The 15,040-nt window shown below is 42.2% G+C and overlaps 1 protein-coding gene across 2 annotated transcripts in view; it reads right to left on the reverse strand.

Moving 5' to 3' along the window:
• Nucleotides 1-551: 551 nt before the first annotated feature.
• Nucleotides 552-15,040, reverse strand: part of GRIPAP1 (GRIP1 associated protein 1) — a 78,947-nt gene continuing 64,458 nt past the window's right edge. For both annotated transcript variants that reach the window (XM_085899083.1, XM_085899082.1), the window contains exons 19-22: nt 9,523-9,633; nt 9,266-9,359; nt 3,709-3,863; nt 552-1,835 (exon numbers count right to left, since the gene is read on the reverse strand). In XM_085899083.1, the coding sequence (XP_085755209.1) occupies nt 1,752-1,835; nt 3,709-3,863; nt 9,266-9,359; nt 9,523-9,633 (444 nt within the window). In that variant the 3' untranslated portion in view covers nt 552-1,751. The remainder of the gene's footprint in view (nt 1,836-3,708; nt 3,864-9,265; nt 9,360-9,522; nt 9,634-15,040) is intronic.

Here is a 15,040-nt window from a genome sequence, read left to right on the forward strand (position 1 = left end):
AAATTAAATGTTGACTAAATTCTGTGAACACCAATCTTTTGAAATACAATGGAGCTAATGGTTGTATGGAACTTTAAAATTGATCACTTGGTGTTTTACTTCACAAAAACGGTGTGTGGTCTAGCAAGGCCAAATACAATTACAGTATGTCCCCAAAATAATTTGGGTGTACAGTGTGTACCAGAAGAAAGTGTCACCACTTTAAATTGCCCACCGGGGGTGGGCCGACATTGGGAAATCCTGCCGGGAGGGCCAGGAGTTCTGTTCTGTTCTTGCATACGGCAGCTTTGCTCCCGGGGTAGCTATCATTTCTTGGAAGCATGGCTGTGTCACTGATGCTGTACCCCCTACCAGTACACTGATACTCATTTCGCCGACCTCAGAAGGATGACGGGCTGACTCAACCCCACCTTCTGTTAATTCAGCAACTCACGGGGATCAAACTCAGGCCCCCAAGATCCTAAGCCAGCCACCCTAACCACGAAAGCAATACCAGGCTTACGGGCTGGGAGTGTTGATGAACAAGCATACATTGTCCACTCGTTTGACCAAACTTTTCAGTATAATTTTATACAAATGAAAATCAACCATTCACAATTCAAGACAACTATACAATATTTATAATTAAACAGCATGCAGGTAAAACATCAGCATTACCTTTGTTTCCCAAAATAAAGCACCGGATGGTGAAACCAAACTACCTGCAGTTTAATTCCAGTGTCAAGGCCTCTCTCTGTAAATTGACCATCGGTCTTATTGTAGATAAATAGCACAAACCAGCAAAAGGTGTGCAAAACGAAGCAATTAAGGTAATGTCACTTTTCAGAAGTACGGGTGTCAAACTTTCTTTGCCACTAAGCTCCGATCACCATGAACTGGATACCGATCATTGTTGTCACCTCTAAAATATTATATTCTTGTATCTTTTATACCGTTGTGAAAATGCGAGATATAATCAAAAGGTTTCCTGACTTTCTACAGCAAACCAAGTCCCGATGAATAGTCCTCAAAAAGGTATTGCTTGCTCCCGAATGGATGCATTTGCTCTATCATTCCTGGATGTTCTGGTAAAATGTTTGAAGTGACTTGAGAAACTTGGCATGTGAAATAAGTACTGTACAAAATGGATCATTAATAAATCGATGCAACTCCATCTTTTTACATGATTACACAGGTGGTTCACTCTGTTAAAGATTGTTCAAGTGGTGCAAAGCCATCAGTGTGCACCGACACGTTCCAACGTGACTGGGAAATGTTTAGAGCACTTTGCATAAAATATGGAAAACTTGGTTAACTGTCGACTTTCCTTGATTGAAAATTGGGCGTTTTTAATACGCGATATCTGTCTGCGCACATTCTTTGGTCTTGGCGAATGAAAAAAAAAAATCGCGTGCACTTTTGAGACTAACCATCAAATTATCATAAGCTGGTTTCGGCATGTCTTTTCTCTGACGATCCACATTCAATTAATTTGAGGAATCCATCTAAAATGCACAACCCCATCTCAAAAGTATGATGCATTACAATGCAAGACATTATCACTCCCTCAGCATATACATCAGTTTGATGTCAAACTTGACATTTTGGAAAGTGCAACATGACCCACTTACAAAATGTTTGGAATGGCTAAAGAGTTGCTATACAATGGAATTGAAGGTGACCTTAAATATGGATTAATGGCCTTTTTGATTACTTTGCATGAATGCAACGGAAATGGAAGAAGTTGAAATCCACAGCAAGTTTTGGGAATGTTATAATGACTTGGGGAGGCAAACATGAGGTGATTCACCACAACCTTTCAGCTGCACCAGCTCTTGAGAAAGATGCTCCATATCCTGTGAAACAATTAAAATTGCAAATAAACAGTCTGTTTAGAAATCTCTTCCTTAATCTCCAATGTTTCACCTCATTCCCTTTTCTCGATATATTCTACATGAGCAAATACAACCCATCGCTCTGCTGAGGGGAGTATTAAGACAGGAGGAGGAGGAAGGGGATGGGGGAGCGAGGAAGGGGGACGGGAGCAATGCGCTTTACACTTGGAGGGGGAGAGATGGGGGAGGGGAAAGGGGTGTTCTGGACTTGCCTTTGGTAGAGGGACTTCAGGGAAAGTGGAGGGCAGGGGTGAGATTGATCCCCTTCTGCCAGTATTAGTACAAGATTGAATGACATGTGGAAAGTTAAAACAGCACGTTCAAACGGGTAAACTAAACACCACCCAGAGATGTCCACGAGAGAGGCAGGGCTTTGGGAGGAGGTAAGGGAAAGGGAAGGCAGCATACCAAGGTGATTTAAATGCGCCTAAACAGCAATACACCCCCTTCCCCCCAGAGAGAAAATAATTTTGTACCACGTCCGTGTGCTTGCAACAACTGCCGACTATTAAAAAAATTGCAGCAACCTTCATATATTTATATATATTTATAGTAATATTTTATAATGAAAGCACATCGCACAAAAAGGTGAAAAAAGCAGTCATTTGTACCACGTCTGTATGTGCTGCCCATGCGTTACGTACCTCTGCAGCAAATGACTACTATTAATATATTGCAGCAACTATTAGTATATTCATATTTTACAATGAAAGCACATCGCACAAAACTGAAAAAGAAAAACTGCATACGTAATTGCCATAAATAACGGGACCCCGATGGATTGTATCGCCATGGCTTACAAAAACAACTTGCAGAGCATAGCGATCCCATTAGTTATTTTCATTGTGTTCAATGAAGTTACTTTCTGCACATTCCTTAATCTTTTCTTCACTCAATATATTCGTGCAAATAGTAGAAAAAGTTAAGTTTAATGCTTTGCTTAAATAAAGTTATAATAATCACAAATTTGTTAAAATTTTCAGAGTTCACTCCAGATTTTGACACTTAATCCACGAGATCCAATTCTCGAATCCAAAATAACATTTTGATTATATACTTTAACTCGTCTGTGTGGATAGTGTTTCCAAGGCAAGGTATGTTTGAATAGGCCGAATCAAAATGGCGGCCAAGACCCCTGCGAGGTGAAGTTGGGCTGGCCAAGGATAAGTCTTTCATGGAGGTACGCGATTAATTATCTTCAAAAGGGGTGTTTTAATTTACCCAAACACCCAATTTTCAATCATGCACAACCTTTGAGTTTCCTTTAGTATGCATGAAAATTTTGGGGCCATGAGGTTTCATTGTTTGAGTTATGGAAGAGATACACGCACACACATTCTCCCTCTTGACATTTATTGGTATTGATTTACCCATCCCACCCCACTTCCTCAAACTTACCATGCATATCTTTTCCTGATAAAATGCAATGCAGTTGACCCTTATCAAGTCTCAACCTTTATTTGGGGCATTATAAGTCACGTGATTAAAATGTCAGAGAAAAGAATTATAACAATCGTTCACTTATTTCTCTAAACAGTGCAACCCCATCCCCCATCCTCCTCCCCAAAATTGTAAAAATCCAAATTGTCTCTCTAAACAAGTGTACTTTTATGGTGATGTTTGCTATTTAAAAGATTGACGTTTTGGAAAGGCACAAGGCTGAATCCATGTTTTGTACAATCGTATCAATCAATTTGTTCAAATATTCTTCAAAGAACAAACAGTTCCCTGTGTGAGATGGATGGGAACATCGAAACACAATTGCAATGGAAGGAAAATAAAAGTGCAGAAAAGAGCACAATTTGTACACCTTGAGGTTGCAAACACAACATACCTTCTGTAAATGCATGTTCTTGGTGAGTTGTTCTTCCAGCAAGTGTTGCAGTTTCTTGTTCATATCCTTCACTCCTTCGTCACCAGTTTTGACAAGGTCTCTGAATACGCTAACAAAGGTTGGTCTGTCCGAATGCGTGTGTGTGGATCCGACATCTTGGGAAGGGGGGTGGGATGGGGGGTATATTATTGTAATAGTATTGGCTTTTTTAAAAGTGCCATCTGACTAATTCATGATGTTGAGAACCCATGTTTACAGCTCGATGCATCTGTACTCCAATGTACTGTCTGGAAATTGGCCCTAATTAGTCAAGTTGGAGTTTACCCCAAGTTTGATGCGTGACTCACGATTTGGGGCAGAAATTTATAATTTGTTCAGGGCATGGTAACAATTAACTCTGTGCACCAGGTAATGCAAGCACATGAGACAAGCAGCATAATATCCAAGCAAGGTATGGCACACTTTTATTATGTAATGCCCTGCCTATGAAACACCAACCAGACAGTTTATAGTTGGGTCAGGAATCAAACTCAGGATGGAGAGTTCAATGGTAAAAATACTACTACATACCATATGTAATTCGTATTAAAGTACACTGATGAAGTATTTACCCTGCACATGATTAATATACAAGCTGTATCATGAGCCTGAGAATGACGTTAAAAATCAAAATAAATAGTTACCCTGAGCGTGTCATGCAGAGTGGAGTTAAGCAATTGGTTCACTCTGTCGGTCTACGATCGAGAAACTACTTGATTGCAATTGAATTTTGTATTTTGAACACTGTTGAACACTAATCGGAATATGAACCTGCAGTTTAGCAGTACTTTGACTGAATTTGACATTATATGGAGTCTTATCTTGAGCGCACATCTGGTGAAGTGATTGCTTCAGTCTATCTGCCTGTCTGGCAGTCAAAAAGAAAATAAAAACCATTCCAAACAGGAAACTTACTGTTTTCAGGGATGTCATAAAAGACACAGCCAACAGGCATGAATAGCTCTACTGTAATGTGTTAAATAAGGTGGTGTAAAAGAATGTTCGTCATCAGTGGTAAACTTCCGATTCAATGTTTTGCCTCGTTTTCTACAGCCTTTAAAACTTCTTATTTTGATTGAATTATGTATTTTAGAACACTGGATGACACAAATCTCCTTGTTGGCACTTCAAAAACTTCCAGTTTAGCAGTACTTGGTCAAAATATTACGTCATCTCGACCAATTAAATTTGCCGCTCTTGGCTGGCGCACTTTCTTTTTTTAATGGAAATTGTCCCAAAACCGCAATTGCTTGAGACATGAAAGCATCTCGATTCCAATTCCTGATGTTCTCATTTGCTCAATAAGCCATATGGAGGGATCAAATAATTTTTATTTAAACTCCTTCGCTATTGTGGAGTATGTTTTTCACAGCAAGCTGCCTTCCCACCCTCCCCATCAAAATGGGAAGTTCTGGTATATGCAAGGCTGGACTGAGCAGTCGGGCACGGAACAAGGGCCTGTGCTCAAAAAAAAAAAAGTTTACGTTTTTTAAAATAGCAGAATAAGGAGATTTTAGAATGTATATTTAAAACATAGCATATTTTGTTGAGTATATTTTAGAATGTATATTTAATTGTTGAGGGTTGAAAGTCTATTTCGATTTTTCCCCCCAAAAAATACAGCAGTCGTCATTTATTGCTCTGAAACATTTTACCTGCTTTAAAACAAACTTTTACCACTGTTAAAGCTGCAGTTTCAAACTTTACAGAAAATTATTAACCATAAATGTGTCACAAGAAACTGGGTTTGAATCCTTTGTCCAAAAAAAAATTAACCATCTTCATGTATTTTTTGATAATCTTTTGAAGAAAGTGTTCAATTGACGCATGTGAGAATTAACTCGATCGGTCCGAACGTTCCGCTATCTCCTTCATTTTAGATCAGATGGTGAAAGTGACAATTTTTTCTTGGCAAAATCTTCAGCTAAATGACACGAAGAAATAATATTGGTCCGTGTGCATTGTATTACCTCTGCCATCTGCGATTGATGGAGGTTATGTTTTCACCCCTATCTGTTTGTGTACAGGGTATCTCAAAGCTATGGATGGATTCAGATGAAATTTGGTGATCAGGTTGGGTGTGTGCCAAGAACAAATTGATTAGATTTTGGTGACGATCCAAATCTGGATCCAGGTACTATAATTTTTAAAGTGATTCTTCACCATTGAGTGATCGGGCTAAAACAGACTATAGCACGATGTCTCAAAAAATTATGGATGGATTCGGATGAAACTTGGTGGATGAGTTGGTTAGTTGACAAGAACAAGCCGATTAAATTTTAGTTCAGGTCCGAATCTAGATCCGACCTAACAGTGGGATACAAAACAAACAAATCCAGTTTAGTGGAGGTACGCGCTCTATCGAGTGCCCATCTCGTTCTATACCGTTTCAGGCCATTTGCCTAGAACATTCCATGACGCTTGGGATTGTAATGCATGCACAGTACTGTACTCTGCAACATGAGGTGCACTAGTTTTTGTTTTGTAAATTCTTTGTTTTTAATTCACGGTCTCATTATTCTTCAAATTTGTGTATGAAAATATCTTAGTTGTGTTGAAAAGTGTTATATTAATTGGTTTTGGGTCATAAAATCGTTGATTAGAAAAATTGTGAAGTCCGGGCTCAGATCTTCCCAAACAACAAAACTTGGAATCATTGATGCTCATAGCTGTTAAAAAGGAGGTTGTACAGAAGCTGAAATGACAAAGAGCATAAACAGAGTTGCCAAGACATCTGAACTAAATCCATTACTCCTCCTTCAAGCTACCTGTTTTGTTTGGGTGCTTTGGATCTTATTGATGTGGAATATTGGCTGATGGACATACTTGCTTGAAGAAGTGAAATTTAAAGGGCATTTATTGTGAATGAAGATATTCATTTTTCTGATATTCATTCAATGAAGGGCGAGACTGGGGGGAGAGAGAGGGGGGTGGGAGTGGGGACAAGAGAGGTCGGGAGCGGGGGAAGGAGTAGGGGGGAGAGAAGGGCGAGAGAGAGAGGAGGGAGGAGCGATGAGGGGCGAGACTAGGGGAGAGAGAGGGGGAGGGGGAGAGAGAGGGGAGAGAGAGAGGGGGAATAGAGGAGGGGTGAGACGAGGGGGAGAGAGGTGGGTGAGAGAGAGGGGCGTCACAATTCAAGAGAGGAGGAGGAGGTGAGAGAGGGGGAGAGAGAGGTGGAATAGAGGGGTGAGAGAGGGGGAGAGAGAGGGGGCGTCACAATTCAAGAGGGGGTGAGAGTGGGGGCGAGAGAGGAGGGGCGAGACTAGGGGGGAGCGAGGGGGTGCGAGAGAGAGGGGGCGTCACAATTCTTCTTCATTTGATATGACATCACAATTGACGCTGGGGACCTGAGTATGTTTCCCAGGTGTTTCCCAAGTTATGGCCATTTATGATACGGTTGGTCCGATCTAATTGAAATAATTTCCCAATCCAGTCGTCGTTTACGCACCGATGGGCCCGTACTAGTATATATCAATGCATGGTTGGTGTGTTTATGCAATATCATGCACTGCCACACAGTTAGTATTCACTCTGGCATATGGACTATTTAGTCAAGTATAATCCAAAGTTTATCTTGTTGAAATGATTCTACAACCTGTTCACAAACGTTGGTTTTGTGAAAGGTATTTTATCGCGGTGGGGGGAGGGGGGACTTTTATTTGCCCAAGGGTCCAGAATACCAAAAGACCCCTTTTGCCCAAAGGCCCAGAATACCTTCAGTCCACCCCTGAGTATATGCAAATATGTACATTACCCCATGGGGAGAAACATGGTGCAATATTCACCATGTATTTAACTCGTGAAGAACCAGTCATTTATGGACAGGTTAAACCCCCAGAATTACCACAGAGGTGAATTTGCATATTTTAATGACTCGTAGTACCCATCCTACCAGTAGTGCTGCTACACCATACACATTTAGAGAGAATTGAGGTACTCCCTCCCATACTCAACCTCCTAGTTTTTTTACCCTGACGGTTGACTCTTTCAATAGGAGGGGTTTTCAAATTTTTTTTTTTTTTTAAAGTTCAATTTAAATTGTTTTCACTTTTCGCAGTCGCTAAGGTTGATTAACACTCGGTTGTCATAAAGTTTGTAAAAATCACATTTTATACCGTTTACACACCGTGTAATGTATGTGGGTAGCAGTTGCTGTTTGATTCCATTGGCCTTGTTGAAATCCATTGGCTTCCACTCGGCCTCACGCGTTTATTTTTTTGTTAAGTTCAACTTAAATTCTGTTTTCACTTTTCGCAGTCGCAAAGGTTGATTCACACTCTGTTGCATCAAGATTTGTGAAATTTGACTGTTTTGTATCATCGGTCTGTGTGGAATGCATTGCACCGAGAGGAGGCTTCCATTGGCTTCCATGCCACCTCACGAGGCTATGTTAAGTTCTATTCGATTTCTGTTTTCACTTTTGGGACCTGGTGTAGCTCGTCTTGACATAAATAATTTTCGTAAAATCCGAGCAGAAACACTTTTCATGAGGAAAATATTAAATTCAAATAACCATTGGGTATTGAAATCACTAGGTACAGCATCTCAAGGAGATGGGGATGGCCAGACGGAGTTCCCTGGAGTACCGGCGGAAAGTGGATGCAGTGACGCGCTGCTCTGGCGCATGCTCCCATACCTGACCTGATCTGATTGAAAGGAACACCACATGCTTTCAGTTTACTGCTTGACCTCATACAGTGTCCCCCTGGGGGACTGCTTATCGGTCGCGTCTATCCGATCTTGGCTTATTTTCGAAGGTTTGGTGACGCGCTCTACAAGTATCCAAAAGAATTCCGGCGAAAAACGGACGTTTTAAAATGTTGTTAAAACATTTCACTGGACTGAGAGCTGGCGGGTCAGGTGACACCGTGCAGTCGTGCAGGCAACATGGCGCTTTATGCTAGCTAGCCTTATCTCGCGAGAGATTGAACTTTTCGGTGGTCCTAGGGTCCCTTTCTGTTGAATACAAACACTTTGTGGAGAAAGCCATGATTTACAAGAATTCTGAGTATTTAACGGCCGTGAGTGCGGGTTTGAAAATCGCGTGATGACGTTGGAAATAAATTTATCTGGAGAATGGAGGTCTTTGCTTCGAACAGCCTTACGCATTTATATTGTCTGGTAATCGGCTGCCCAAGTATCAACATAATTTGGTAATCAGCTTCCATTCAACGTCGAGGTCATTCATGGTTTTCAGCTTGTTTTTATTTCATTTTATTTTTCCTTCCCTGTCAAATTGGTGATTGCACTTTGTGTGTATGGGAAGGTTTTAAACTAATTCTGTCCAACGATTCAGGAGGACAAACAAGTCAACGATACACACAGACACTTAAATTACAGAATAAATTTAAAAAATTACAAAAAAAAAACTTGGGTGAGGGTGAGATCCAAGTTACTTTCTCACACCACCTCCAATTCTCCCAAATGTGTCCACAAAAAGACACCCCAGAAATTATTTTCTTAAAATACATCACAAAGCAAGTTGGTACTTCAGGAATCGGTGACTCCTCTTGCTCACCAGTCTTGCTCTCCATAACATAAGTCTCAATTATTGCCCGCTTCTTGCAGATATCCTCTGCCATGGAGCTGCTGCTTGCTTCCAAGTGCTTCACCTGTTTCCAACACAATTACAGGCCCAGCAATGACCAAAAGGGTGCCAACAATTTTGCTGTACCTTACCAGCATACTCATCCATAAACCAATGTGTGGAATTTTTTTTAAATGTGACATTAAACAGCCCTTTAACCCGACTATTGCAGGACTGGTAGTGCAAACCTTCTCCTCTAGGTTCCACTTTTCTTGCTGAAGTTCCGCAACTCGTTGAAAAAGATCTGATACTTCATCATCTGACAACTCCGCAGGTCTGACAGACAGTGGACTGTCGGTCTGGATTGAAAAAAAAAACGGTTTCAGAACAATTGAATTACCAGGCTGCTGTCTGTGACTGCTTTTGTACTCAAACTAAACTTTTGTACATTTTATTCATGTGTGTTCTCCATAATTCTCAATGTTTCTTAAATATTTGATGGCAAAAGCTCAATTAGTAAAAATGTTATGGCCTGGACAAACACTGAAGCTCAATGGTAAAGAAACAAAAACACGGAAGTGATCAATAAAAAAAATATGGGACGTCTAGTGCTTCACATGCTGCGGTGGGGCTCATAAGGGCTATTTATGACTTTGCCCTTTCACAGTGTGACCCAATTTTTTATATTTCCTACATTCTCACAATAAAGGTTTGTGGAAAATTTGATGGGAAAAGCTCATACAGTACAAGAGCAATGGCATGAACGGGCACCTGGGCACGTGCGCACACACGCACACGAAAAACCCCATCTTCCGCTGCAACGACGGAGTGGGGGGGGGGGGTAATAAGCAATGCACAACCAAAATCAGTTGAGGTAATTGTTAGCTTAATGGTTTAACCAGGATCCTTTGCTAGGTAAGGAAAAAAAAAAGGTACCACAATGTATTCTAAAAATCTCAAGGTAAGATTCAGGTCCAACGTTTTGACACAAAGTGGTATTCATCCGCTCTTCTGCAAAGGAGGGGGTCAGGGGTAGGGAATAGTTGTTTTGAGATTTTCCCTGATGTTGAGCTGCTGATTTGTAAACCTCCCCTTTACATCTAACCCCAATCTACCCCAGGGCAAGCAGGGCAGAAGATTCCAAAAGCCTTGCATTCATAGCCAACCAAAAATTTCCAGGGAACGAGACCACAAAGTTCCCACACCCAAGGATGGCTGCTCTGACTGAAGACAGGCCTGTTGATACAAGAAACATTCATGGTGCTTGAAATATGTGGAGTGTTGGAGCACGATGCAGCAAGATTATATTAAGAGACCTGGTGGATTTGCAAAGGGTGTCAAACTGGGGTATTGTAAACTGTAAACATTGTAAACTATTCATCAGTTTTTACTTCAAATTTAATACAATAATGATTTTAAATATCGTTAAAAAAACAAAACGTACCAGAAGTTTATGGCTATTTAAGCGGTATAACACATCACCGTTGTGCACAACCCTATTTCACACGTCCAACTACTGCAAAACTGGAGGTTTTTGGAAGTATTTTTAAGGCGATTTGTGTTCAATAGTTTTCAAGCATATAATTCAATTTAAATAAAATAAATATCATAAAGGTCACATAAATTAATTATTAATTCTAGGTTTTACCGCCGCTGAAACAGTGTCTATTACACCACCGTAACACTGAATTAGGTATTCGTGCTTGTTGCTTGTGTCCTTTTTTTTGTATACCTTGTCGAGGCTCGTATGAGAGCTAACACACAACTCACAGCAAGGGGGCATGAGACGAGGGGTGGGAGTGGAAGGGACAAAACAGTGGGGAACAGACACATTAGGTGAACTGTGGAAGGAAGAGGGATGGGGATGGGATGGGAACATGGCGAAGAGAAGATGGACATTACAGGGACTTTCAGGAAGGAAAGCAGGGGAATTGAAGGAAGTGGGCTTGGGTGTCCTTTATGACATCCTTACAAACGGGAAGTTTCCTGTTTGGAATTATTCTCAATTTTGTTTGACTGCCACACAGGCAGAGTAAAAGAAATGATCTCACCCCTCTGGGCACGTGCCATCAGGACAAATTCAGAGACGGCAGGTTTGTTTTAATAATTATAATCTATCTATGATAAATGGAGAGAGAGAAAGAGACACGGAAATCTATTCATTAATTCCATTCTGCACTATTGGAATGTACCTTGATCCTTGAGACTGCTGAGACCCCTCAACCTTTGAAGACCTTTTATATTCCTGATGACAACACCCTCAAGATCCCAAAGGCCCAAAATTTCCAGAAGACCCCAAGGACCCAAAACACGCTTCAGACTCAGATGACCTAAAAGTCCCCAACGACCCAAAAGACCCCGATGACCTCAAAGACCCTTTAAGACTCTGCTATAAATGGATGAGGTGTGTGTGTGTGGGGGGCATGTTTTTGTGGAGCATTCCGATGTGGAATGTGATACACCAAAATGATCGTCATGACCTCCTGAGTTGATTAGGCTAATTAACGACCAAAATAATCTATGAGAATGCCCGTGTTTGAAACACACGCCATGTTTAGATATACAAAGTCGCTTCATACGTTCTTCCACGGCATGGCATTCTAGTTACAAAATAAATAACAAAAATGATAACATTGTAACAAAGCGTATCCAGACATATCCTCTGGCAATCCAGACAAATCTCACACTCTCACTATGTCTCTTCGAAAGGACCGTTTAGAACCCCCCCCCCCCCCCATCCACTTTCTCAACAATCCTCTGGAAGAAGTCTTTTCTTTCAAGCTTCTGGGTCTCACTATCTGCCATGACCTTTCCTGGGAAAGTCACATTTCCAACCTCGCCTCCAAAGCCAGTCGCCGACTGGGAATCCTCCGTTGTGCAAAGTCCTTCCTCGGCCCTCTTGAGCTCCTGACCACTTACAAAGCTTTTGTCCGTAGCCTGATGAAGTACTGCTCTCCCCTCTGGGCTGGTGCTCCTACCTCCCACCTTTCTTGGCTTCACGCTGTCGAAACCAGGGCATTTAGGATCATCGGCATCTCCCACAATAAAGGTGAGTCTTTGGGCCTCTCACTCAATCACCACAGGTTGGTCGGTAGTCTTTATGTCTTCTACCGTCTCCTCTCCAGCCTTGCCCCCCCCCTGCTCTCTCTGCGATTTGTCCCCACCACATTTCCACAGGGCGCTCAAGGTCCGCCAACAACCCCCTTATGGTAAAACTACCAAAATCACGAATCACTGCTCACCTTCACTCTTTCATTCCTCTTTTTTCCCACCTTTGGAATAAACTCTCTCACTCTATTCTTTCCCATTCTTCCCTCCAGGCTTTCAAAACAGCTGTTCACCACCACCTCTTATCATCCCCCATCCAAATCCTCGATCTTTTCTACCCCCGATAATCCATCCAAGCCCACTTCCTTCAATTCCCCTGCTTTCCTTCCTGAAAGTCCCTGTAATGTCAATCTTCTATTCCCCATGTTCCCTGTCCCATCCCTCTCCCTTCCACAGATCTCCTTATGTGTCTGTTCCCCACTGTTTTGTCCCTCCCACTCCCGCCCCTCTTGTCTCATGCCCCCTTGCTGTGCGTTGTGTGTTAGCTCTCATACGAGCCTCGACAAGGTATACAAAAAAAAAAAACATATGTTCATGAATACTAACAATATTTACAACAATAAGAATAGTAGTATCATATGGCAATAATAATAACGAACATATAATCCTCACGCTGACCCAAGCACATCTGGGCTTCGTGAAATAAAAGCTAATGCTCAAGCAGTACAGCAGGTGGGTATGCAACAAGGCTGTGAAGACCAATGAAAATTTGGTCCAACGGACCAACCAACTCGTGATAATAAATGTCCGTGTGTGTATCAGTGTGTGTCCTCCATAACTCCAAAACTAGGAAACCGAGCAGCCTGAAACTTTGCATGCATATTAAGGGAAATCCAAGGTAGTACATGAATGAAAATTGGTGTTTGGGTTCATTTAAACACCCCTTTTGAAGATAATTAATGGCTTACCTCCCTGAAAGTCTTATCCTTGGTCAGCCCAAGTTCTCCTCGTTGGGGTTTTAGCCGCAACATTGATTCGGCCAATTCAAGCATGCATTGCCTTGGAAACACTATCTACTCTCACAGACTAAAGTATATAATCAAATTATATAAGATTTGAGAATCGCATCTTGTGGACTAAGCAAGTGTCAATCTGGAGTGAAATGTGAAAATTTTAACAAAATAGCAGTTTTTATAACCAAGTGTATTTATTTAAGCAAAGCATTAAACTTAACTTTTTCTACTGTTCAGATGATGATATTGATTGAAGAAAAGATTAAGGAATGTGCAGAAAGCCGACCGGAGGGATGCAAAGGTCGCTGCTAGTGCATGCGACAGCATGCATGAAGACAGGCCTTTGCTAGGTACATAGTGTGGGTTTTAAATGCTCCTGCCCAGTTTTATGAAAAACCTGGCGGGTAAAAAGAAAATGTTGCTCTTTGGGCGCATTTTATCGTCGTTCCCTTCCCCTCACATTGCCTTCCCTTCCCCTCCCCCATGTTGCCTCTGCTCACATTTACCACGTCCCAAACCCCCTCCTGGTGTGGGCTCAGTTGGTTAGGGTGGTGGGCTTTGGATCTTAGGGTCCTGAGTTCAAGCCTCATCGGATGCTGAATTAACACCAGGTGGAATTGACCAAGCCTATAATCCTTCCGTGGTCAGCAAAATGAGAACCAGTATACTGGTAATAGGGGCATTGTTTCAGTGGTACCCCCATACTCCGTATTAGTGGTGATGCACCATTGTTAATAGCCAGTGAAAGCATGAAAAATCATGCCACCATAAGAAGTCAGGTCAGGAATGAGAGGATGCGCCGGAGCAGTGCGTCGCTGCGTCCACTATCCGCTGGTACTCCAGGGGCCTCCATCTAGCCATCCCCCAGGCAGATACCTGGCCCATCCCCATCTCCTTGGGATGCCGATGAACCTGCTGCAACCATGAGGCGTGGTCGGCATGTTGGCCTCCTCCACTCACGAGGCCCCCTCGCTGAGAGAATCTGGTGAGCAGGATCAGCTTCAGGAAAACGAGCCACATGTACATACAGCCGCAGCTGATGCTCATGGACTATACAAGTAACAAATGTCATCCGAGTCTCTCTCAGCAACCACTCATTGGACACACAGTCCGACCAGCGATCGCCAATAATTCTCTGAAGAGACCTGGTACCGAAGGAGTTAAGTCTCGTCTCAGATCCCTGGTCAGAGTTCAAGTCTTACATCCGTAGAGCAACAATGGAAGCACCAAGGACCTGAAGTCAAACTTTCGTTCTCCTGCACAGGTACCGACAGCACCACACCGCATGATCTCCACAGGCCCGACGCAGACATCTGTTGACCTCTGGCTCACAGCCAGCAGAGACATGAATATCACTGCCAAGGTAAGTGAATCTCTCCATGACCTCAACATCCTCACCACAAACAGGTACAGACAAGATGGCAGCATCCAATATGTCATTGGAAAGCCTGGATCTTAGTTTTGACCCAAGAAATCCGAAATCGCAGCAACTCCGACGACTCATTCAGCACCTCGAGGGTCCCCAAAAGGATATCCAATCTCAGTTAAAGATAACTGAATCATCTGCAAAAATAAGGTCAGAGATCTTGATGCTCTGAAATGATGCACCACAGCTTGATCTCTCTGACATCTTCCCCAGAATCCAATCCATACAAACAAAAAGTGTGGGGGCCAGTGCACACCCCTGATGAACTCCAGTAACAAC

The sequence above is a fragment of the Eptatretus burgeri genome, chromosome 10, assembly GCF_056783735.1.
Source record: "Eptatretus burgeri isolate ZD-2024b chromosome 10, Ebu_testis_v1, whole genome shotgun sequence".
Lineage (NCBI taxonomy): Eukaryota > Metazoa > Chordata > Myxini > Myxiniformes > Myxinidae > Eptatretus > Eptatretus burgeri.